Source organism: Vulpes vulpes, chromosome 14 (genome assembly GCF_048418805.1).
Source record: "Vulpes vulpes isolate BD-2025 chromosome 14, VulVul3, whole genome shotgun sequence".
Lineage (NCBI taxonomy): Eukaryota > Metazoa > Chordata > Mammalia > Carnivora > Canidae > Vulpes > Vulpes vulpes.
Window position 1 is genome coordinate 112,666,295 of NC_132793.1, and position 24,284 is coordinate 112,690,578.

Here is a 24,284-nt window from a genome sequence, read left to right on the forward strand (position 1 = left end):
GCACAGAGGCAGTTGAGGGAGGTCTCCTGGGAAAGACATTATTTCCTAATAAAAAGAGACTCAAAATGGTGATTTTCTTGCCCATCCTCCTGCTCTCTGTCCCTAGGCATTATTCTATAAGGAAGGACATAATACCTGGAACTGCAGTAGCCATCCTGTGACAAGAAGCTTAAGGATGGAAGCCACCCAGGGAGATGGAGAGTGAAAGGGAAGTCCCAAACCATCACTGAGCATGGAACCAACCCTAGGACCACCCCACCTCTAAATGTCTTGTAATGTCTGTCTGTAAAATCTCTTGTCTTAAACTACTTCCATTTGAGCATTCTTTTACTTGTAGCCAAAAGCATCTTCATTGATACACCCACTGGTATGGAATGAATTGTATCCTCCCCAAAAGATGTGGAAGTGCTAACCCCCAGGACCTTGGAATGTGACCTTACCTGAAAATAAGGTCTTTGAAGATGATCAAGGTAAGATGAGGATAAATGTGGACCCTCATACAACATGACTGAGATCCTCATAAAAGGGAGGAATTTTTGGGTGCCTGGGTGGCCCAGCTGGTTGAGGGCCCAACTCTTGATTTCAGCTCAAATCACAATCTTTGGTTCATGGGATGGAGCCCCACATCAACTCCATGTTTAGCACAGGGTCTGCTTGGGATTCTCTCTCCCGCTGCCCCTTTCCCTGCTCACATGCACACAGCTATGCTCAGTATAAATACATACATACATACATACATACATAAATAAACAAAATCATTTTTTTAAAATAGAAAGTAATTTGTACACAGAGAAAGACATGTGCAAAAAGAAAGACAGTGTGTGGAGACACAGGGAGACCATCATTTACTGGATAAAGAACACCTAAGGCTTCTAGAAACTAGGAAAGAGATATGGAACAAATTCTTCCTCACAGCCTTTAGAAAGAACAAACCCTTCTGATAACTGAGCTTCAGATTTCTGACTCCAAAAATATGAGACAATCCATTTCCATTGGTTAAGCTACCCAATTAGTGGTAGTTCCTTACAGCAGCCCTAGCAAACCAGTAACACCCAGTAGTGGGTAAGAACGCATATTCCATGACTTAGTACTTCTATCTCTAGCTAAACTCCTTAGAGGAAAAAAAAAAAAAAAACAAGCACAAGTAGACGTGTGTGTTCTGGCATCACTTATGCCAACAGAAACTGAGGAAAGGGAGTAGTTTAGTAAACATAGGATATGGTCTTTCAGGAGGATCTCATACACAAGTTGAAATTAATGAACTGAAGCTCATATATCAACAAGGGTAAATCTCTAAAACATGATTAAAATCACCAAAATATGGAAAAAGCAAAGCTTATTCTACAGGGCAAAACACAAACTACATAACAATTAAAATGCAGTCACATCTTTCCTTATCAGACTGATAAAAATCAGAAAGTCTGAAAACACCCTGTGTGGTAGAAGCATAGCAACACAGAAACTATCATTGCCTCAAAAGGAAAATTGCCTCACAAAGGGAAATCTGGCTATTTTCAAAATTAAGTTCAATCCTTGAACTTAGCGATAACTCTTCCAAGATTCTTACACAAGAATTTATTGCAGCACTGTTTCATAATATATTACAAAAGGTTTTCAACAACTGAATTTGTCTATCAGTACAAATCTAGAATATGGTAAATCCATAAGCTGGAATACTCTGTAACCACACTGATAGTCAAGCAAGATACATTATGAAATGAAAAAAGAAAAGTGAAACACAGAAGCACCAATGTGTGTGGGGAAGAAAAGGAATATGGGAATATACTTACATATACAGAGAACATTTCTAGAAAGATACAAGAGAAACAAGCCATAGTATTTGCCTCTGAGAAAGAGGAAAGGGGAATTGTGGGGAGAAAGACTTATATTTTACCTGTTGCGTTATTTCTGTAAAACTGAAAAGGGGCACCTGGGTGGCTCAGTCTGTTGAGTGTCCAACTCTTGATCTGAGCTCAGGTCTTGACCTCAGTGTCATGAGTTCAAGCGCTGCACTAGGGGGCTCAAAAAAAAAAAAAAAAAACCCTAGAAAAAAGATCTAAAGCAAATATAGCAAACATGTTCACCTGTTACCTCTGCATAATGAGTAGATAGGCATCAGTAATATTATTCCCTAGACATTCCAGTGTGTTTAAAATTTTCATAATTTAACATCTTTAGCTTAAAAAAAAGACAAATTGAGAAGAGATACAAACATGAGAGTGAGGAATATTGAAGAAGGAAAAAGACATCACTTGAGAAAGAATGAAGTAAACTAGTCCTGGCAAATACAAAGAGGACAGTTCTTGGTAGTAAATTGGTGTGTTCCTACAGGTGGGATTCAAAAGTCCCCCTGAAAAACTTCTGGAAATGCTAAAATATGAAAGAAGGTCCCCCAAATGTGATCAATTGTCTTTGATCTAAGTCTCAAACAATCCTTTGTAATTCTAAATCTCTCACAGTTTCAGGGCACTGGGTGACTCAGTGGTTGAGCATCTGCCTCTCTCTGTGCGTCTCTCATGAATATATAAATAGAGGGATCCCTGGGTGGCTCAGGTTTAGCACCTGCCATCTGCCCAGGGAGTGATCCTGGAGACCCAGGATTGAGTCCCGCATCGGGCTCCCTGCTTGGAGCCTGCTTCTCTCTCTGCCTACCTCTCTCTCTCTCTCTCTCTCTCTCTCTCTCTCATGTATATATAATTAAAAATCTTTTTAAAAATAAACAAATCTCTCACAGTTTCAGTATGTTTTCAGTCTTTCTTTGCTCTTGAAGAATTCCCAAGGAAGATTTAATTACTAATTTGACACTGCTCTAGGTAAAGTCATCAACAAACTTTTACTCCCAGGAACCATGATAATGAGTAAAGTAATTTTATTATGAAATTATTTATTATGAATTTCACAATACTTAAACTATAAGGTGCCAAACACAGCAATGGCTTTGTAATATTTACTAGATAGTCCTAATAAAAGTAACATTTGAATGGTATCAAGGCAAATATGGACTGAAGCCAGGTTAAAATACGTTGGGGGAACTTCTCACATCCCTTCAAGTCAGACTTTCCTGCTTCAAAACATCCAAGAACCAAAGACGTAAATAACTTTCTACCATGTGGATGCATTGTGTTTGCTACAATCTACGAGGAAGTAGAAAACTGAGCTTAGTGATTCTCCTAAAAGTCACATTATAAAAGACATTTGAATTATGTCTATAAAATTGTGTGTGCTGAAACCATCTATTTAAGCAGCTCTTAATCTTCCTTTTGTGAATCTCCTTTTTTTTTTCTTTTTTGTAATTGTGGCATTCATCATTATTTAGAATTCCACTCTAGGAGTCAAGTGATTTTGTATTCTTCTCTATATCTTTGTATTTTTCTCAATGTCCTCCAATAAGCTTGTCTTATTTTTGCAATTAGAAAAAAATAAGAATTGCAAGGAAAAAGAAAGTTATTCTGTTGCTACATTTATTCTTCAAATTTCTTACCTTGGTTTTCACTGCCTTTCTTGTCTTCAAAGCAAGATTCTCAACATCCCCTCCCTCCACAGTAGATATCTACTGGTGATATTTTGTTGAAAAAGATAATCCCATTCAGATCAACTACAAAAATCCACAAATATGATTACTCCTCCCTTACCAAACCCTGAGTCATTAAAACACATACACACACACACACATACACATACACACATACAAATCAGTTCTCGATTTTATCTCATTCAATTTCCTGTGTTGTTCTCAGCATCTTGCATTCATTCTTTCCACCATCCTTCACTTACAGAAAACTTTGTCTTGGGGGCCCTGGCTGGCTCAGTCAGTAGAGCATGCGATCTCTTGATCTCAGGGTTGTGGATTTGAGCCCCCAGCTTGGGTGTGGAGCCTACTTAAAAAAAATAAATATAGGGGTTCCTGGGTATCCCAGTCAGTTAGGCCTTTGGCTTAGGTTGTGATCTTGGGGTCCTGGACTGAGTCCCACACTGGGCTCCCTGCTCAGGGGATATCTACTTCTCCCTCTGTCCCTACCCCTGCTCATGTTTCTTTCTCTCTCTCTCTCTCTCTCTCAAGTAAATAAATATTTTTTTTTAAAAACAAAGCCAAAAAACTTTGTCTTGGTAATTTTCTGACCTGATCTATTTCTAAGGGGTTCCTAAATGGCAAGAAAAAAATACCTGACCACATCTCAGTTCATTTATTGCAAAAACTCTTACCTGACCCCTAAGTGATTCAGTGCATTAACCAACACTATATATTCTTTTTACATAATTAATAGGCTACTGTCTAGTACATCCAACCTGGTTGTTTATCTATTTATAAATCTGCTTATACTTGTTATTTTAATTATATAATTTAATTAAATTCTACATAAATTCGATAAGTAGGAAAAGAAAAACTTTTCTACTTTTCTATTTTTTTAAACTATGAAAACTAAGTTGAATGGCTTGGTAAAAATGATCATAGGTGATATATTTTGAAAATGTTACAGACCTGAAATCGAAAAGAAATTCATTGGTAATCTCTAGAGATTGATAGGTCATTAACCAGCTCATTATTCTGTAAATGATAAACAAGGGAAAAGAATCAAGCATCTATCTTGACTTTCTTTTATGGACTCTATTTCAGGGCATCCAAGTGGTGGGTGAGAGAAAGGCTTCTGTTTAGATGAATCAGAGTAAATAAATGCAGAAGGAGTCTTAGAATTATAAAATATTCACGATATAGCCCCTATGGACATAACCAATCCAATGCTGCTAAGCTAATTAAATGAAGAGTTGTGAAAGAACTCTATAACAGATGAATCAGGCAGATACAACCCAATTCTTTTAACCCCCTAAATGTGGGGTGCTAAGATTTTTTGACATTATGTGCCTCCTGCTGTGACTGATGCTTGAGGAATTCCGCAGCTCCCTCTATAATGCATTCCTGGCCACCCTCAAATCCAATTCGCTTCCCCAGTCTGTTCCAAGTTAATAGGCATTTAAAAATGGAGGAGGAAAAATGGTTAGGAATTAGAAGATGCTTAAGAGGGGTGCCTGGCTGGCTCAGTCAGTAGAACATGTGACTCTTGATCTTGGGGTTATGAGTTCAAGCTCCATGTCAGATGCAGAGATTTCATAAAAATAAAATCTATTTTTTAGAAAAAATGATACTTAAGATATTCTTTAAGATATTACTTAAAGGATAAAGTAGCTGAATGCAACGTGTGAATTTTTATTTGAACAAAATCAATTATAAAACTACATTTTTAAGAAACTCATGGAAAAATAAACAGCGTGGATACGGGGTAACACTGAAGAATTAGTCTCGGTTTTGTCAGGTGTGACAATGGTATGTCAACTATGCTTTTTTAGTGTTACTTTTTGTTGGAGATAGAGACTGAAGTATTTACAGACAACATGATATGAAGTCTGGAATTTGTTTTAAAGTACTTTAGAGGAGGGAAGCTTGGGTAGCTCCATCTGTTCAGCATCTGACTCTTGATCTCAGCTCAGGTCTTGATCTCAGGGTTGTGAGTTCAAGCCCCATATTGGACTCCATGATGGGCGTAGAGCCTACCTTAAAAAATAATTAAATAAATAGGGGCATCTGGGTGGCACAGTTGGTTAAACATACGACTCTCAGTTTTAACTCAGGTCATGATCTCAGGGTCATGGAATTGGACCTGAGCTCCGCGCAGAGTCAGCTTACAGATTCTCTCTTCCTCTCCCTCTGCCCCTCCCTCTCTTTCCCAGAGCTCTCTCTCTTTTTCTCTCAAATAAATAAATCTTTAAAAATAAAATGGTTTAGGTAAATAAATAAAATATTTTAGAGTGGAAAGGTGAGGAGATAGATGAAAGAACAGCAGAATGTTAATTATTCACAATGGTATTAGGTAAAGGGAGTTAACTATTTTGTCTAGTTTTTTTTTTTTTTTTTTTTTTAACATTTCCATAACAGAAAGATCCAATTCTGCTGGCATTCTTGCTGCTTCCCATTGCCTCTGTCTTTGTTCTTGCTTTTGTTCAGCGGGCTCTCCCCAAGACGTTTCTAGGTTCCCTCTTTATTCAGGTCTTTGCTAAGCTATCAGCTTTCAGTGAAGACTTTCTTATTTTATTATTGTACTTAACACCCTAACACTACTGCCCAGCACTCTTTTTAGCACTTACCACACTGTATATTTTCCTGCTTTATTCACTGTCTGTATCCCAATCCCACTAGAATAAAAGACCCATGTGAGCAAGAATGTAGTCTGTTTTTGTTCCCTGCTACATCCCCAGGATCTAAAAGAGTTAGTGAGACATCATAGGAACTTGAGAAATACTTACTGGATAAACATGTTACAAAAATCTTTAGTATTTGGAAATAAGGCAAGAAGGTAGGGAGGATGTCCTTTCAATATCTTATGAGGGCATTGTTTTGACAGGCTATCCCTAGAAATATTTAATTGTGTAGCAGAATATGTCTTTATCTTTCCTATTTACTATCAAAATTTATGAAGTTAGGTGCTAACAATATACATTTTGTTGGTGAGAGATGCAAATAATTTGTCTGATAGAAAAAATATACACCAAAGTTTATGGCTTTTGTTAACTTGTAGAACATTAGCCAGTTTTATATCTAAACTATCAACCTAATTCTAATATTCTATTTTAAATATGTATAAATACTTCAGTGTCCCCAAGGTATTCTTCGAACTGACTTTATCATTTCACTGATTCCTTAATAAATGAGTAAATAAATCTTTGGCATGCATTGATTTTGTATGTTAAATAAAGTCATGCTCTTGACTTTTTGAGACTTCTACTCTGACAAATGAACTCAAATTGTGATGCACTATGCAAGGATTGGCTGCGATTCTTAACTTCTTGCCATCTGAGACTCTGATTCTGCCTTATAGAGAGAGCAACACAAAACACACCTGATTCCTTGGCATCAAAACTATTCTTCAACCAGTAGAGACACCTGGTCACCCATCAGATTTCTCCAAGCCAAACAGCTCTAGGCCCCCAAACTTCTTAATCCAGTTTCTCCTCCTGCTGCCCCTACTTTAGGACCGATTCATTAGTTAATCACTTTTGAACATAAGTACCTGCAGAAAATGGACGGGATGATGGTGACTATCCCCGGGTGGGATAAAAAATACTGTACAGAGGTTTCTGGGTGACTCAGTCAGTTAAGAATCTTACTCTTGATTTCAGCCCAGGCTGAAAAGTTCATTGTGAACTTTGATCTCAGGTCACGAGTTCAGGCCCCAGTGTGGAACCTACTTGAAAAAAATATTTATACATACCTACATGGGCTTACAAGCAACATGATTCTGACATAGAATCCAAACAGGTGTCATCTCTTGGAACAATTCCAACCAACAGGTAGCATCTATGTGGCATACTGTGTAGACAAATTTGAGGCTGGGCCAGGCTAACTCAGTGAGATGTGATCCATCAGCAATGCTTTCTATAGACACAGGATTAGGAATGAGGAGTGTGCACTCCATCTTTCCTGACCCAGTTCTAGGAGGTGATGGTTCAAGAGGAGAGATAAGCCATGAAGAAAATGTCCTGGTAACCAGGCATGCCAAGTCCTGCATGGTTACCAGGACTTGGCATTCTGCGGCTTTACCTGCAAATGTCATAATAGCATCTAGAGTACAGAGACAAAGCTCTAGGCTCTAGGACCTTGCCTCCCTAAAAGGAGGAGCCCAAAGACCTCACACTGCAGCCTCATGACTCACCTTTGAGACAGAAAAGTAACAGATTCCTCCATCTGGAGACTCTACAAAGGCTCCTTACCTTTGGAATGAGTTGCCTCAGGCCCTAAGACATGCTGAGAACACACTCTTTTGAAAGTCTTATGATGTAATGGCTATAGGCTGTGCATTCAGTTCAAAAACCACCTCTACCACTTACCGGCTCTGGTCCTTAGGGGGAAAAAAAAATCACTGCATGCCGCAATTTTCCCATTAGTCTAATAAGTCTGATGAGCCCAAGAATGGAAAGAGATGAGTTTCTTCCATGTCCTAACAACAAAATTGACTTTGTGGGCATCTGACCAATGCAGTCACATGGGTCCCTGGGCTCAGAAAGGTCCCACACTTGGAATTTAATGCTCTACAGTTGCTGCCTGGAAATTATTATTTTTTTTAAGATTTTATTTACTTATTTGAGAGAATACAAGTGGGGAGAGGGAGAAGGAGAAGCAGACTTCCCACTGGGCACGAAGCCTGATGACAGGCTCGATCATAGGACCCTGGGATCCTGACCAGAGCGGAAGGCAGACATTTAACTGACTGAACCACCCAGTGCCCCACTGTCTGGGAATTCTTAGTAATTTTATCTTTGCTTTGCGTCTTATGAGACAAGGCCAGTGGGACACTGTCTCACTGCACTGGGGGTTTGAATCCTTGGCTCAAACTCCCCAGGACGGGTTCTCAGGCTGCCATATGAGAAGTGAAAGCACAGGTGGGTGGGATTAGGTGCACCTTCCCCACATGCCAAGTTGTGGTGTGCAATCCCAGGCACCTGTGAGGGTCTGCTGGCTCCCTGCAAGAATCCTGGTACCCAAGGGGACTCAATTAAACAGCACGTAAAAACCATCTGGCTGACAAGACGTCAGAGGGAAGTAAAAGCTTTCTCCTGCTTTTTGAACAATAAGCCCACATTTTCATTTTGCACAGGGCTCTGCAAATTACCCAGCCTGCTCCAGACCAACTGATAAGCCAAATTATTTAACCTCTCTCAGGCTTCATTTCCTACCCCACAGGATGTGTCCTGAGACTTTTCTGACAGGATTCTAATAAGAGAACCAACTATATGAAGTTCTGAGTATATTGCAGATAACCCATAATCATTGATTTCCAATCAATTAATCTTTCTCTCTTCAAAAATGTTTAAAATATTTTTTATTTATTCATGAGAGACACACAGAGAGAGGTAGAGACATAGCCAGAGGGAGAAGCAGGCTCCCTGAAGGGAGCCTAATGTGGGACTTGATCCCAGGACTCCAGGATCACACCCTGAGCTGAAGGCAGATGCTCAACTACTGAGCAACCCAGGTGCCACTGTCTCTTCAAAATTTCTAAACTGACTTTTTGCAGCTGTTTTCCAAGGGCTTTCTCTCCAAAGAGAAAAGGGGAAAGCAGAGAAGTCATGAGTGTTCATTGTGATAAAGAACAAAAGCTTTCTCCAGGCGGAACACCACCACTTCCCTGTTAATAATGATATCAGAACCAGAAGCTTAGGGAAAAAAAAAAAAAAAAAAAGAACCAGAAGCTTAGGCGAGCCGTCAGTAGTGAGCACTTCTGACCTTTCTAGAAACTTCCAAAGTGAAACAGAAATAGCATCTCTCCTTTTCCCTCTTTCTCTTATTTCTGCCTTCCCTCACTCAGCCATCTGAGATGCTCCCAGGGCTCTCAAATAGCCTCTCCTTCTAGAAGATTCTAGCCCAGAGCTACATCCTCTCAAGTGTCTTGATATCACTTGAAGCCTCACAGTTCCCAAATACCATTTACTTGCATATGTACTCCACCCTTCCTTCAAAAGATAACTCTGTGGTATGACTTCCCCATTTGCTCACAGCAGCATCCAGGCCCCCCACTTGGGAAACCAGTTTCACTTTCCCAATTTCACCCTCCATATTCAGTCAGATGCATCTAAGACTCTGAACACTGGTCTATCTTAGAGTACAGCATGAAAGATGGGGTTAAAGGAAGCCTGATAATCATAGTCCTAAGCACTGAGGACACACAGGTGAACATGAAGCCATCAACTTGACTCGCTCTAATGAGGTTCAGGGTCTTATTGGGAATGCAGATGTTGAGCAGGCAGTCATCCCATCACCCACAGAGAAAGTATTCTAAAATTCTGTCCTGTGCAAATATGATCACATTCATATTCTCTCACACACTGAGAAGGTCCAGGTTGTGGGTGGGCCAACATGAGGTCCATATCCTCTTTCCAGTGGGGTCCAGACAAAGTGTGGAGGCCGAGAAAAATTAAGGCCATCCCACCTAAAATTTAGCATTAGCACAAGTACAGCCATCTTAGGCCACTGTGAATAAGAGCTGAACTTTACAGGAAAAACTGCAGAATGTCCTTGGCAGGTAATCCCATATCAGAAAGACAACAGAGCTCAGAATTGCCCTCGGCAGAGAATCCCATATCAGAAAGACAACAGACCCCACGCCCATGGTAGAAAGTCTCATATTAGAATGAGAACAGAGTTCAATGTCCTTGAAAGCACCATATCAGAATGTAAACAGAACTTGAGAAATTCTTCCACCCCTTCTGAAAATCCCCTAGACCAGCCTATAAAAAATCCAGCTGTAACCCACTTCAGGTTCCAAGTCCCTGCTCCGCTGTGTCGGGTATACTTGGACCCAAGCTCGAGCTTGCTAATAAACCCCTGTGCGCTTGCATTGGTGTCGGCTCCTTGGTGATTTCTCGGATTCGCAATCTTGGGCACAACAAAAGTCCCATACCCTTTAAAGGGTTTTGGTCCAACTATTTGCCAGTCTTACCCCAGAAGTAGCATCTTATCTGCCTCCCAGATTCATTCAACAGGTTAACACACACTGTTCAGAACACCCTTTGCTGAAATTCCATTGTAAAAGAAGACTTCACACAGATTGCACTGCAGCACTAGCTCCAGGTCAGTCCTCCCAGATCTCCCCACAGGACCCTGGACAGCAGGGCTGGTTTTTTCTTCCTCTCTCTGAAGCACCCTCTCCTCTAACCCTCCAGTAACCCTAGCACCAGGCACACAGTGAGTCTTTACTATTTGTTTGTATGAATTTGCTATTTTGTACATTTTAAACTCATGAATTTTACTGAGTAGAAGCTAATAAAATGCTAAAGTCATTGAAATGGGAGGTATGGGGAAGTAAAAATGAAGAATTGGCCCCTGGGAAATCTCGTTAGAAGTTGTTTTTTTTTTTTTTTATTTTTATTTATTTTTGATAGTGAGAGAGGGAGAGAGAGGGGCAGAGGGAGAAGCAGGCTCCATGCACCGGGAGCCCGACGTGGGATTCGATCCCGGGGCTCCAGGATCGCGCCCTGGGCCAAAGGCAGGCGCCAAACCGCTGTGCCACCCAGGGATCCCTCGTTAGAAGTTTTGAAGAGGAAGGAGAAGCAAGAAGGAATTGAGAAATGAAGAAAAGGGAATCAGAAACAATAGTCAGTACAAGCACAGTGCAGATAATCTATCTGTCTGTGATCACCAGAAGGCAGGATAAGATGGATGGAGTTTCTCACTGTATATGTTTATTTTTCCACCAGCGTGATTTGGACTTGACTGAGTTCAACTTAGCAAGCAGCTACTAAGGGACTGTAATGTGACAAGCAATGTGCTGGACGGCCAAGGGTGCAGGGGTGAATAATAAAGTCTCTCCCTTGGGAACCCCAGCTTGTATGGGGCAGGGATAAAGAGTTGTCACAGGAATGCCCGCTTCTGTCCCTGACACCCAGAGGCTATCATTGATGGCCAAAATTTATGCAGAGGGCTGGTTTTCCCCAAGGCAAGAAGATTTCTGGAACTGTAACATACCTCTGGGTGCCTCTCTAGAGTCCTCCTGCAGACTCTGCTCTGCCTTCCCACATTCCCCAGCTCCTGACTATTGCACAGACAGGTAACATTCTCCCATACAATAGCACTAACCATCTGCTAACATTCTGGTGAGTCTTGGCCACATGTCTGTCAGGTCTCACAAGCCCAGGGCCATCTTAGGACAGAATGCAGCTGGTGGATATGATCTTGAGACAGCAGAACCAGGTGTCATCTATTCAGGAGTATTCTTCATTTAATGTGCATGGCTCAATTTTAGAAAGTCTCACCTTGATAAGCAGGGACAAGTTTCAGTGCTCACCTACCCACACTAAAAGACTGGCAAAGAGTGACTTCTATAGGGGTAAGAGATTTTGGGAAAGGAAAATGAAGGAAAAGGAATATATACAAAAGATAAAGTCCTAGATCTACAAAGAAACACTGAGAAGCTATTTACATAAGAGAAAAATCAATACCCTATAAGCCCAAAATAGAGATTGATGAATTTGGGAATAATGGTATGGAAAATTTGTTGGAGAGGTATATTTATTTTAACTTTTTAAAAATTTTTAAAAATTTATTATTATTTTTTTTAGTAGTAGTAATACACTGGCTTCTATATCATTCATTTAATTCAACTATTTTGCTTATTATATTGCAGGCACTACTTAAGGTCCTCGATATATGCCACTTAACAACAAGTCCCTTGATTCAATGAGCTTATATTCCAGGAGGCGTATATCAGATTTTTATCATTATTAAATCTAATTAATAAAAGGAAATAATGTATAAAGAGCAATAGCTGTAACAGAAGAACAAAAAACACAAGGAAGAAATAAACATTTAAAAGCTAACTTAAGGGATGCCTGGTGATTCAGCAGTTGAGAGTCTGCCTTCAGCTCAGGGCATGCTCTTGGACTCCAGGGATCAAGTCCCACATTGATCAAGTCCCATCCCCCACATGGAGCTGGCTTCTCCCTCTGCCTGTGTTTCTGCCTCTCTCTCCCTCTCTTTCCTCTCTCTCTCTCTCTCTCTCACAAATAAATAAATAAATCTTAAAAAAAAAAAAAGAAGTGTTCTCAAGGCAATGATCACATCCCAGGTGCTGCCAGTAAAACATGCTCACAGGGTCAAGACTTCAGGGCTGTGACTCTAAGGCTCTGAAACAGCATGGAGAAATTGAGATACTTAGCCTTTCTAGCATCCCAGGTAATACCATCCTTTCAGCTGACCTCTCCATGGTGCCATTCATGTGAGTAATGCCCCATTTATTTTTGGATATTCCAGCTTAATTGAGCTCCCAAAGGACTCCAGCCCCAGTCAATATCACAAGGAGCAGAAGAACCACTCAGCTAAGCTCAAGCATTTCACAGAATCAGGTAAAAATAATAAAAAGGTTTATGTTTTAAACCACTAAGTTTGAGGGTGGTTTATTATTCAGTAATAGATCAGCAAAATGCCAATTATAAATCATTTGAAGCTGAAGACTAATAAGGAAAGAATAAGGAAAGAAATCTACAATAAACTTATGAATGGCCTAAAAATCAGTGGTGGAATAATAATAGTCAGTGGTTAATAATTCCATTAACCCATATTTTACTATCTCTTTTCATTTATATTCAGTTTTACGTAGTTACAATTATTATATGCATAGTTTTTATACGGTTTTGTTTTGCCTGGTATCACATATCAAATTTTTTTTTAAGATTTTATTTTTCATTCATGAGAGACACAGAGAGAGAGAGGCAGACACAGGCAGAGGGAGAAGCTGTCTCCCTGTAGGGAGCCTGATATGGAACTTGATCCAAAGACCCAGGGATCACAACCTGAGCCAAAGGCAGATGCTCAACCACTGAGCCACCCAGGTGCCAACATATCAAATGTTTTTATGTTAATACATAGTTGTGGGCAGCCCAGGTGGCTCAGCAGTTTCGCACCGCCTTCAGCGGATCCTGGAGACCCAGGATCGAGTCTCACGTCAGGCTCCCTGCATGGAGTCTACTTCTCCCTCTGCCTGTCTCTCTCTCTCTCCTCTCTGTGTCTCTCAATAATAAATAAATAAAATCTTTTAAAAAATACATAGTTGTAATAAAGACCTACAGACGTAAGAACTAGAAATAGCAGGTCAAAGTGGAATTACGAGGTTGAATAATTGACATAAATGGATCCTTTGGCCCAATACAAAAAGCCAAAGCAGGAGACAGTGACCCAACAAGGAATGGATATGAGAAGAGGATCACAAGAATGATTTCAGAATTCAACAGGGAAAATATTTTTTTCTTTCCTTTTTTTTTTTAGATTTTTATTTATTTATTTGAGAGAGAGAGTACAAGAGCAGGGGGTGGAGGGGAGTGCAGAGGAGGAGCAGAGAGAGAGAGAAACTCAAGCCGACTCTCTGCTGAGAACAGAGTCCAACTCAAAGGGCTCAGTCCCAAGACCCTGAGATCATTCCCTGAGCCAAAATCAAGAATGAGGGGCTTAACAGACTGAACCACCCAGGCGCCCCAGGGAAAAGATTTCTGATGCTAAGATAGTATGACTCAAAGAGAAATTGTCAGCATGCCAGACTTGCAACAACAGAGAAAGAAAGAGTATTGATTAGAGTCTTAACCTTGAGGTTAAAGTGTCAAGAGTGGAAGGGCAACAGAAATTACAAGGGTTCCAAGGACAATGAGCAGAGAGAAAATACCATATATGTGATCTACAATATATAAAGAACTCCTCTAAAAAGAAATGAGCAACTCAGTAGAAATTAGCAAGGATCTGAACATAAAGTTCCCAGACAAAAATATAAATGACCGGTTAACATATACAACATGTTATGATCCTCTGATAATCAGAAAACAATTAGATGCTATTTTTCTCATAAGTAAAAAAGGTTGATACTGTTGAGCAATGAGGAGATTGTAAGAAAGCACATCCTGTGATAGATGGTAATAGGAGCCTAAAATGGTACTGTTATTTTGGAGGGAATTCAGAAACTCTTAACAAAATTTAAAATATGCATGATCCTCCCTTTGATCCAACAATTGCACCACCAGAAACCTATCCTACAAAAACACTCCTATAAGTGCACAAAAATATACATTCACTGAAGCATGTGACTCCCAACTGGGATGAAAAGTTTCATGAGAGTGGGAAGTTTGTCATCCACTACTGTGTTGTCAATAGTAGATCGCTGCCTGGAAAATAGTAGATGCTCACCAAATATTTACTGAATGAATGAATGGGACTGAAAATCGGTAACTAATTTTCTGTCCAAAGAGATACCTCTAAGCTATGGAATACCATGAGCTGTTAAAAAGAATGAGGTAAATCTACCTGTGCTAACACTGAAAGATCTCCAAGGACATGTGTTTAATTTAAAAAAAAAAAAAAAAAAAAAAGGCAGTAAATAAAAAAAAATTGGAAACAACAAATTCCATCATCGAAGGACTGATTCACTAGATTGTGATTTAAATACATGTAATACTGGGTATCTCTTTTGAGTTGGCCTTGATCTATATTTATCATTGTTGAAAGACGTCTGTAACACTGCATTTCCAAAAATGAATGCATTATGAGCACAAATCAGGATTATTCCTCTTGTTCCTCAGAATTCCCACCTGTGGTAGGTACCATCTCCATTTGCCATGTGGTAGGTACATGTGGTAGGTACCATCTCCATTTGCATTATGAGCACAAATCAGGATTATTCCTCTTGTTCCTCAGAATTCCCACCTGTGGTAGGTACCATCTCCATTTGCCAGCTGAGAGTAAGGCAGCACAGAGAAAGTCAGTAACTTGCCTGAAATAACACTGAGGCAGAGCCAAGATCTAAACCCAAGCAGTGCACCTCCTGAGTTTGCACACTTAAACCACCCAAGGATAAAGAGACCATATGTTCTGGTTAAGTCTATTGACTCAGCATAATTATGAACAGCATCTCCTTCCCTTTCAAAAGTCTTACATGTGGTCAATAAATTACGGTCACTCTAGCTAACAGAACATATATAAGCTGCATAGTATAGTGGCTGAGTTCAGTTTCTGGAGCCAAATTGTGGACAATTAACTCAAACTCTACTTCAGTTTGTTCAAATGTAAAATGGGGATGGCAGTGGTAAGTGCCTCGTATAGTTGTTGAAGGACTCAATGATTTGATATTTAAGTGGCTGGCACCTATACCATATTAATGACTAACCCATTTATATAGTGTCTGTATTTGTGTGTGTGTGTGTACACATATTGTGAGATATTTGGAAGGATATTCAAAAATATTAATAATACATATCCCCTGTTGATATTTTTGAACATGTACACATATACATATGTATATGTTGGATATATGTGTGTGTGTGTTTGTATGTGTGTACTACGAAGTGCCCTGACAAACATTAGGAAGGCTTGTGGTTTCTGTGATGCATCTTGCTTGCTATACACTGGTGATAATCTATCTTATAGTGTGAATTTATCAGAGATAACTGAACAACAACAACAAAAAATTTAAACGGTTACATTACATTGGAAATTCAAAGACCGCTTTTATCATCACGGTGCCAGATTGGCTATAGCTTGATTTTATTGCAACTTTTAAGTATGACCTAAAGGAATGCCTCACCTTCTGGTTTCTCAATTAACTCGGAAACAAAGCCCTTAAGGGACCCTGGCAATCTTTGGCCTTGAAAAATGTGCAAGCCAGACCTCCGGGATCTGCATTAGAATACATGGGCTGAGAGCACGCGGGGAGGCGGGGCGGGGCGGGGGTGGGGTGGGATGCGGATTGTACCGCTCAACTCCCGAGTTGCAGGTGTTTCTGGCAGGTGGAATCAGTTGTGCAACCTCGAGCTCACAGCAGAAACCCTGACTGCCAGGGCCCCCCTCGGGCAGCCGGAGAGAGAGCTTTCTTACTTCCCACTGGCCCTACTCTGTGCACAACTTCAAAAAATGAGTTCTCTGGGTGAAACCAAACCCTGGGAAAGGAAGTCCAGAAAGCGAGCGGTTCCCCTTGCGGGGAGATAAGGAGCTAGCTGGCAGGAGGCACGAGGAACCGTCCGGAAGGCTTCCACGGACTGCCGTGGGTGGTGTTTTCAAGGTCTGTGCAGATCCATCGGACAGATGCACCTTACGGTGACAATTTCATCTCCGTTCTCAAAGTTGTTCTTGGTTTGGTTCTGTTATTGAGATCTCTGATCCCCGGTAGCTCTGGGCGCGCAAGGAGTTGTGGATTCGCGAAAACTCAGCCTGGCGGTCTGACCCTCCTGGTGCCCCCCACCCCACCCCACCCCACCCCACCCCGCGACCCCCTGCCCGGGCCGCAAGCCACTCAACCAGGTGTCAGCTGTAACTCTCTGGGGCGCTGTCGGGCCAGGGACAGCAGCACAAACCCCCTGCCTAGCCGAAGGCGCTTGCGATCCCCGCGCCGACCGGTTGCCTGCGTCCCAGCAGCGCGGCGGCGAGCGCAGCGGGGCTTGGGCTCGGGGCGCAGGAGGCGCGGGTCCCCGCCGGGGCTGGGCGCCCCGAGCTCGTGCGGGGGGCGCGGGAGGGCAAGGCCGCGCTGCCTGCTCGGCGCTGGCCAGGCGGCCGGCTCTCTGCTGACCCGGTTAATAAAAGATGCTTTGTTGCGCGCGCGCGCCCGGTGCCCAGCTGTGCCCAGCTGTGCCCCCCCCGTGCCCCCCGGGGCCCAGCCGCGCGCCACGGACGCGGACTCACCGCAGCTCAGGTCGCACGATTTGAGTGTACGTGTAGCACCGTCCCAGGAGGATCTCGTAAAAATGGGCAGTGGTGCCCGGCCCCTTCCACTCCTTGTGCTTGGGCGGCTGGCGCCACATCAGGATCCCGACCGACACGGCGATGCCCACCACAATCAGGAGAACAAAAAGGACGCAGAGACAGATCTGGGCTTTTCTGGAAATGCCGCAGCAGGGTTTCTCCTCCTCGGACACGGAACTGAACCTGTGGTTGGCCATGGGGTCCACTGAGGGGTCTGGCGGGCAAAGTTGGAGGAGAGAGCCGCCCCGGGGCGGTCAGGGAGAGAGGAGAGGGCTAGCCGGTTCTGAAACTGCACCTCCCCTTTATCTTGCACTTGTCTTTTCTCGGCTTCCTTTCCCACTCCCACCCCTTTCCTCCAAAGTTCCGTGACCGGCTGGACCAATAAGGACTTAAAGAACTGGAAAGACTCTACTACTACAGCCACTCACTGCCAGACTCCCGAGCAGACAAGGACCGGACTTTGCATTTCCAGGGAGAAGCGGCCACCTTACGCTTTCTCTGCAGGTGCCTGCAAAACAAACAGCAATCCCTTATGCTTACTTCTCGGCCAGCAAGCTTTATCAGACTTGCAATTTACACTTCAGTCACACCTGATGCTAGAAAGCGTCAAGGCTTGGCTCCAGGCTTGGCTGCCTGCCTCTGCACCTGCCTGCAAGCAATGTCTGCTGCCTGGGAAAGGTTGCTCTACCTCTCCTTCTTCGCCTTGACAAATGCCTGCCTGCTCAGCCCCTTTCAAAAGCTCTACTCAAGCTTCACCCCTTCCCCTTAACTCAAGTGACATCAGTCGTTAAGCCTGGGTTCAAATCCAGCTCCACCACCCACTACTGGAGCCGTATGGGGCAAGTTACTTGATGGCTCTGTGCTTCAGATGTAAAGCAAGGATAATAGTATCTACTTCGTGAGGTATGATGAAGATGAAGCGAGTTTATAGTTACCATGTGTTTGGCACAAATGCCTGGCACATGCTAAGCACTCAATAAATATTAGCTATTACTACCTGCTCTGCGAGGCACGTCCTCTCTCAAGGTTCCTTAGCACTAGGACCATCTGTGACATTTCCGCAGAGACCTAAGGAAAGTGAAAAAACAAGCCACAGGACTTCGTATGGCAAAGGTTTTCCAGACAGAGGGAATAGCAGAAGTAGTGGCTGAGACAAAACAAACAAAAAAAACCTCTGAGGCAAAAAAGGAGAAAAAAAGAAAAGAAAAGTTCGTTCCTTAGCCCATTCCAGGAGCACCATGGGGGCCATTGGAACTGGAATGCAGGGTTAAGGGAGGCAGAACAGAAAAGAAGTTCCGAGGGTAGCAGAGGGCCAGATCACCAGAAGGACTTTTTAGACAGTGAATTTTATTTTTAACCCATTCAAGGTCACTGGGTGACTTGATTAGGCATGACATTTTAAAGGCTCAATCTGAGGGCATCTGGGTGGCCTTTGGGTCAGATGGTGATCCTAGGATCCTGGAACGGAGTTCATCAGACTCCTCATGGGGAGCCTGCTTCTGCCTCTGCCTATGTCTCTGCCTCTCTCTGTGTGTCTCTCATGAATAAATAAATAAAAATCTGGAAAAAAAAAATAAAGGTTCAACCTGGCTTCTGTATTGAGAATAAACTGTAAGGAAGTAAGGATGGAACGGTGAAGACCGGTTATGAGGACTTTGACCAGGGGAATAGTTATAAAAGTGGCAAAGAAAACAAGCAATTGGATTCTGGATACACTTTGAAAGTAGAAACAACAGGTTTTGCTGATAAGTTGGATTTGGGGTTTGCAAGAAAGAGGAGTCAAAGAGGACTCCATGAATTTTGATCTGAATAACTGACCAAGGGAAGGACAGTGCTGGCATTTATAGTGATGGGAAACAAGGATGAAGGAGATTTGATTTGGGAGAAAAGGCACCAGACAAAAATTTGGTTTTGGAGGTAAGTTGAAGATGCCGATTAGACCCCTAGGAGGAGACATCAAGTAGTTAATTTAGTATAAATATCTGGGATTCAAGGGGTCAGTGCTGGAAACACAAATATGGGAGGCTTTATCATACAGCAAGTTTTTAAAGCCAAGAGGATAAATAAGATCACATAGAGAGTGTGTGCAGAAACAGCAGTTCCAGAGACTCAGCCAGGCGGTTGCCTGTGGCAGAGATCAGAAAGATGAGAAGAGCTCCAGCAAAGGGAGCTGGCAAGAGTGACCCCTGACACAAGAGGTTGAGACCAGATAGGGAGTCACTGGTGCTCTTGACAAGAACAGTTTCAGAGAAAATGTGGAGGACAAAGCCGGATGAGAGTAGGTTCATGAGAGTGTGTGAGAGGAGAATGTAGTATCAGTATGCAAGATGACTCTTTTTTTTTTTTTTTTTTAAGATTTTCTTTATATATTCATGAGAGACACAGAGAGAAAGAGACATAGGCAGAGAGAGAAGCAGGCTCCTTGCAGGGAGCCCGATGTGGGACTCATTACCGGATCTCCAGGATCATGCCCTGGGCCGAAGGCAGATACTCAACAACTGAGCCATCCAAGCATCCCTGAAGATGACTTTTGAAGAGTTTTCTGTCAAAAGAATAGAGAAAAGAGGACACAGCAAAAGGACACTGTGCAGTCAGGAGAGAACAAAATGTTCTCACTGCTTGCTTACTGCATGTCAGGAGGGACTTACCTATTGTCTGTAGGATGACTGGACAGCTCAAGACATAGGCATCAGTTGATAATGCAGAAGAGGGGGAAACTGCTTAAAAACTTGCAAAAAGCTCATGTAGAGGTGAGAAAAACCTGAGGCACAGGGGCATATGTGTAGACTCTGCTACCTCATAAAAGGAAGGTGAAAACTGTGGCTTTTAAGGGTTCAGTTAGTGGGTTAGCTGATAGTGACATGTGAGCATCCTCTTTTGACTACTTCTCAGTGAAATGAGGTCACCCATCTACTGAGAGTGGGTGAGGGCTTGTAATGGCAGGAGACCAGCAGAGTGGACAGAGCAGGGAAACGAGAGGTTCTCAGGGTATCAGGAAGTGGTCAGGAATTTAAAGAAAGGTCAGTCAGGGGCACCTGGGTGGCTAAGTCGTTGAGTGTCTGCCTTTGACTCAGATCACGATCCCAGGGTCCTGGTATCCAGTCCCATATCGGTCTCCCCACAGGGAGCCTGCTTCTCCCTCTGCCTGTGTGTCTGTCTTTCTGTCGCTGTCTCTGTCTCTCTCTGTGTCTTTCATGAATAAATGAATAAAATCTTTTTAAAAATTAAAAAAAAGAAAGGCCAGGCAATGAGGGGGCACTCTTCTGTCTGGCTACTCCCCGCAGCCCAGGAGAAAGTGCAAAAGTAAGCAGAGAGTGGGATTTGATGAGGTTGGGGTTTGCTGGATTTGCCAGGGCTGAAATAACAAAGCCACACAGTCTATTGTGGCTCAACCAACAGAAAATTATTGTCTTCCAGTTCTGGAGGCTGACATCAAGGTATCCACGGGTCTAATTTCCTCTGAGGCCTCTCTCCTTGGCTTGTGTCCTCACATAGTCTTTCCTTTGTGTATCCACATTTCTCCATTCTATTTTTTTTATGCTTTTTTATTTTTTTAAATTTTATTTTAGTTTTTTTAGTGGGGGGTAGAGGCAGAGGAAGAGGAAGAGAGAGAGAATCTTAAGCAGGCTCCATGCCCAGCACAGAGCCCAACATAGGGCTCGATCTCACAACCCTGAGATCATGACCTGAGCTGAAATCAAGAGTTGGATGCCTAACTTACTGAACCACCAGGCACCCCTCTCCTTTTCAATTTCCTCTTCTTATAAGGACGCTAGTTTTTATCAGATTTGGGCCCACAGTAATGACCTCTCCATAACTTAATTACTTCTTTAAAGGCCTTGTCTCCAAATCCAGTCACATCCTGAGGGTTAGGAAGTTAGGACTTCAACATATGAAGTGGGGGCAGGGCACCATTCAGCCCATCACAACAGGTAAGTACAATGGAGTAAGAGAAAAGGAAGGGAGGAAACAAAGATGGGATTTTAATAATGGACTGTCATACCAAAGTCCCACAGAAAATGAAGTAAGGGCAGAAGAAGGACTCAAGACACTGGAAAAATGAGAACCCTTGACTGGGATGTCCTTATGAGACCAAAATGTTGCCAAAAGGAGGGAATATCTCTACTTATAAATCACTCCATCCAAAACTCAACTGTTAGTCTTCCTCTTTCAAGCTGACTTACTTTCTGTTTGTTTTTTTGTTTTAGTAAGCTCTGTGTCCAAGGTGGGGCTCAAATTCATAACCCTGAGATCAAAAGCCACATGCTCTACTGAGTCAGTCAGGCACCCCTTCTTTTCTGGTCTTTTGAAATCTGGTAAAAAGAACCTAAATCCCTGCCTGATTGCTTAAGCTAGGAATGTCCAACTCTTCTGTCCTCTTTCCCTCTTCTTCACCCCACACATCCACCTAGAAGTTGGCTTCTCTGCCTAAAAGTTATTAAGTATCCACTTTGTTCACCTCCACTACCACTGGCTTGGTGCCAGACAGAGTCTACCCTCTTTCTCACCTACAAAGGACTTCCAACCATTCTCCCCAAACCCACCCTCCCTACCGCCTCCATCCATTCTTTCCAGACAAGATGGTGGCTTCCTTTTAAGCCAATCTTTGGGGCACCTGGGTGGCTCAGTGGTTGAGCCATCTGCCTTTGGTTCAGGGTGTGATCCTGGGGTCCTGGGATCAAGTTCCACATTGGGCTCCCTGCAGAAAGCCTGCTTCTCCCTCTGCTTCTGTCTCTGCCTCCCTCTCTGTGTCTCTCATGAATAAATAAATAAAATCTGAAAAAGAAAAAATGCCAATCTTTTATAAAGAAGGAACTTTGGAAACATAATTCTGATTACTTCACCTCTCCACTTGCTCTAGACATAACAAGCATGTAAACCCATGGCTCCTCCTCCTCCAGCCTGCATGAGCATGTGTCTCTTCAACCCTAGAGCACTGCAGGCCTGCTGGCCTTCTCTCTGTCCCCAACTAGCCCAAGCTCTTCCCTGGCACAGGGCTTTCAGAGATGCCATTCCCTCTGCCTCCTAACTCCTACTGATCTCCTTCAATGCCATGTCCTCATGAAGTAAGCCTTTCCTGATCCCATGTAGTTACCAAACTGGGTTCCATTTCCAAAAGGAACACTTTCCTAGCAGAATAATACAGATGCCAGTAGATCTCCTTGGACAGATCTCAAAAGGTCTGGTCTGGACAGCCTAGCCCTGGAACACATCCTCTGAAAATTTTTTCTAGATGTCCTCTCCCAACTAGACTAGGAATTTGCACAAGGCTAGGTTGGCAAAAATTAAAATTTATTCTCTTAGTATCCCAGGACTCAAAGTGCTATCCACAAATGGTTGCTGAATGAATAAATGAATGAATGACCAACAAAAGTTTTACTTTCGGCACCCATTATTCCACTCTTTCCAAATCAAATTCATACAGTTATTCTCACAATTCCGCATCTAAGCAAAATTATGTGGAAATGGGATGAGAAATGTTGGTTTTGCTGGGGGTTCATTTATCAGCTCTCTGACCTTGCTGTGTTCTCTGTCTTCCTCCACCCCCTCATCCTGGGCACAAACTTTTTCTTGTATTGAATATTGTGCAAGGTCCAAAATCACTTAATGTGTAACAGAACTTGGCATCCATTCCTTTCTGAACTGAGCAGACTGGTATTATTCCGGCTAGTAAAACTCTGAAGACCTGTCATAAAACAACCCTTTTAAAAAGGGTATTTGTTTTTGATAATAAATACGATAAGTATACAGGGAGTAAAAGTCAAATAGAACGAAGTGATTTGTATAGAAAATCATTCTTCCCCCTTCTCTGGACTTCCCTCTTACTATAATAAGGAGGTAGCATTCATACATAGATACAGAGGAAGTAAGCTTTCACTGTTCCATAAAAATTAGAGCATACCGTATGCCCTGTTGTACACCTAGCTTCCTTTACACAGTGACATATGTTGAAGACATTCTCTATCACCACACATTGCTCTACCTAATTCTATTAAATAACTTCTAGTATTCCATTGTATAGCCTACTAAAGTTTGTTTAACTAGACCTATATCAATGGGCACTTAGATTTTCTACTCCTTCATTCTGACATTAGATTTTGTAATAAATATTCTTGTGTCAGCAAATTTTTTCACATATGCAAGTACATACATTCCTAAAAGCAGATTTCCTGGGTCAAAGGGCCCAGACATTTAGAATTTCATCAGATACTCTCAGAGAGGTTGTACCAATTGGCACTTACACAGCAGTGCCTGAGAATATGGGTTTTCCACAACCACACAGTTACCCTTTCAGATTTGCTTTGTCTTAATTTCTAACTATGAATCAGGAGTTACTTGGGAGCACTTCAGCTTTTAGTTTCTCCTTCTGTTAAATACAATGAACACTTGGAAAATAAAGTCTAAAAGGACCCTGTAATCCTTTGCTCCTACAAAGTCATTTGGTTTGTGAACTCTCTCATTTTTATTTATCTTTCTGCAAGTAAGGTCTTCAGGTACAAATGTCAGACACTCTGGTATGCCCATGGGGAAGATCACAAATGCACAAAAAAGTGACCACCCTCCAAATACATAATCTAAGTGTGGTATGATTTGAAGCAAGTTGCACTTTTGTTAAAGATTTTATTGATTCATTTGAGAGAGAGACAGAGAGACCATGGGGGAGGGGTTGGGGTGGGGGACAAGCAGACTCTCCACTGAGCATGGAGCCTGACATGGGACTTGCTCCCAGACTGTGAGATCATGACCTCAGCTGAAGTCAGACACTTGACCAACTGAGCTACCCAAGCGCCCCAGGGCAAGTAGCACTTTCGAATTTCAGTTTTCTCCTCTGAAAAATGGACACAGTGTAATGTCTACCTACTTGTTAGATTGAAGTGTAGATTAACTGAGATAATAGACCCATCTAGGACAGGCTAGGCACTCAACACATGGTAATATTGTCATTGTAGACTTATTTGTGCATTGTGACATTGCACAGAGGCTCCAAAAATGGCATGTCCTGACTTTCATTCATTGAACCAATATT

The 24,284-nt window shown here is 42.3% G+C and overlaps 1 protein-coding gene across 2 annotated transcripts in view; it reads right to left on the reverse strand.

Annotated features, from left to right (window-relative positions):
• Positions 1 to 18,361, reverse strand: part of CD38 (CD38 molecule) — a 50,810-nt gene extending 32,449 nt beyond the window's left edge. Inside the window, exons 1-2 of one of the 2 annotated variants that reach the window (XM_072737749.1) lie at positions 18,255 to 18,361; positions 17,198 to 17,765 (exon numbers count right to left, since the gene is read on the reverse strand). In XM_072737749.1, the coding sequence (XP_072593850.1) occupies positions 17,198 to 17,454 (257 nt within the window). In that variant the 5' untranslated portion in view covers positions 17,455 to 17,765; positions 18,255 to 18,361. Of the gene's footprint in view, positions 1 to 17,197; positions 17,970 to 18,254 lie in introns of those variants that run through there. The other variant, XM_025998542.2, reaches the window with a different exon arrangement.
• Between the last annotated feature and the right edge of the window lie 5,923 nt (positions 18,362 to 24,284).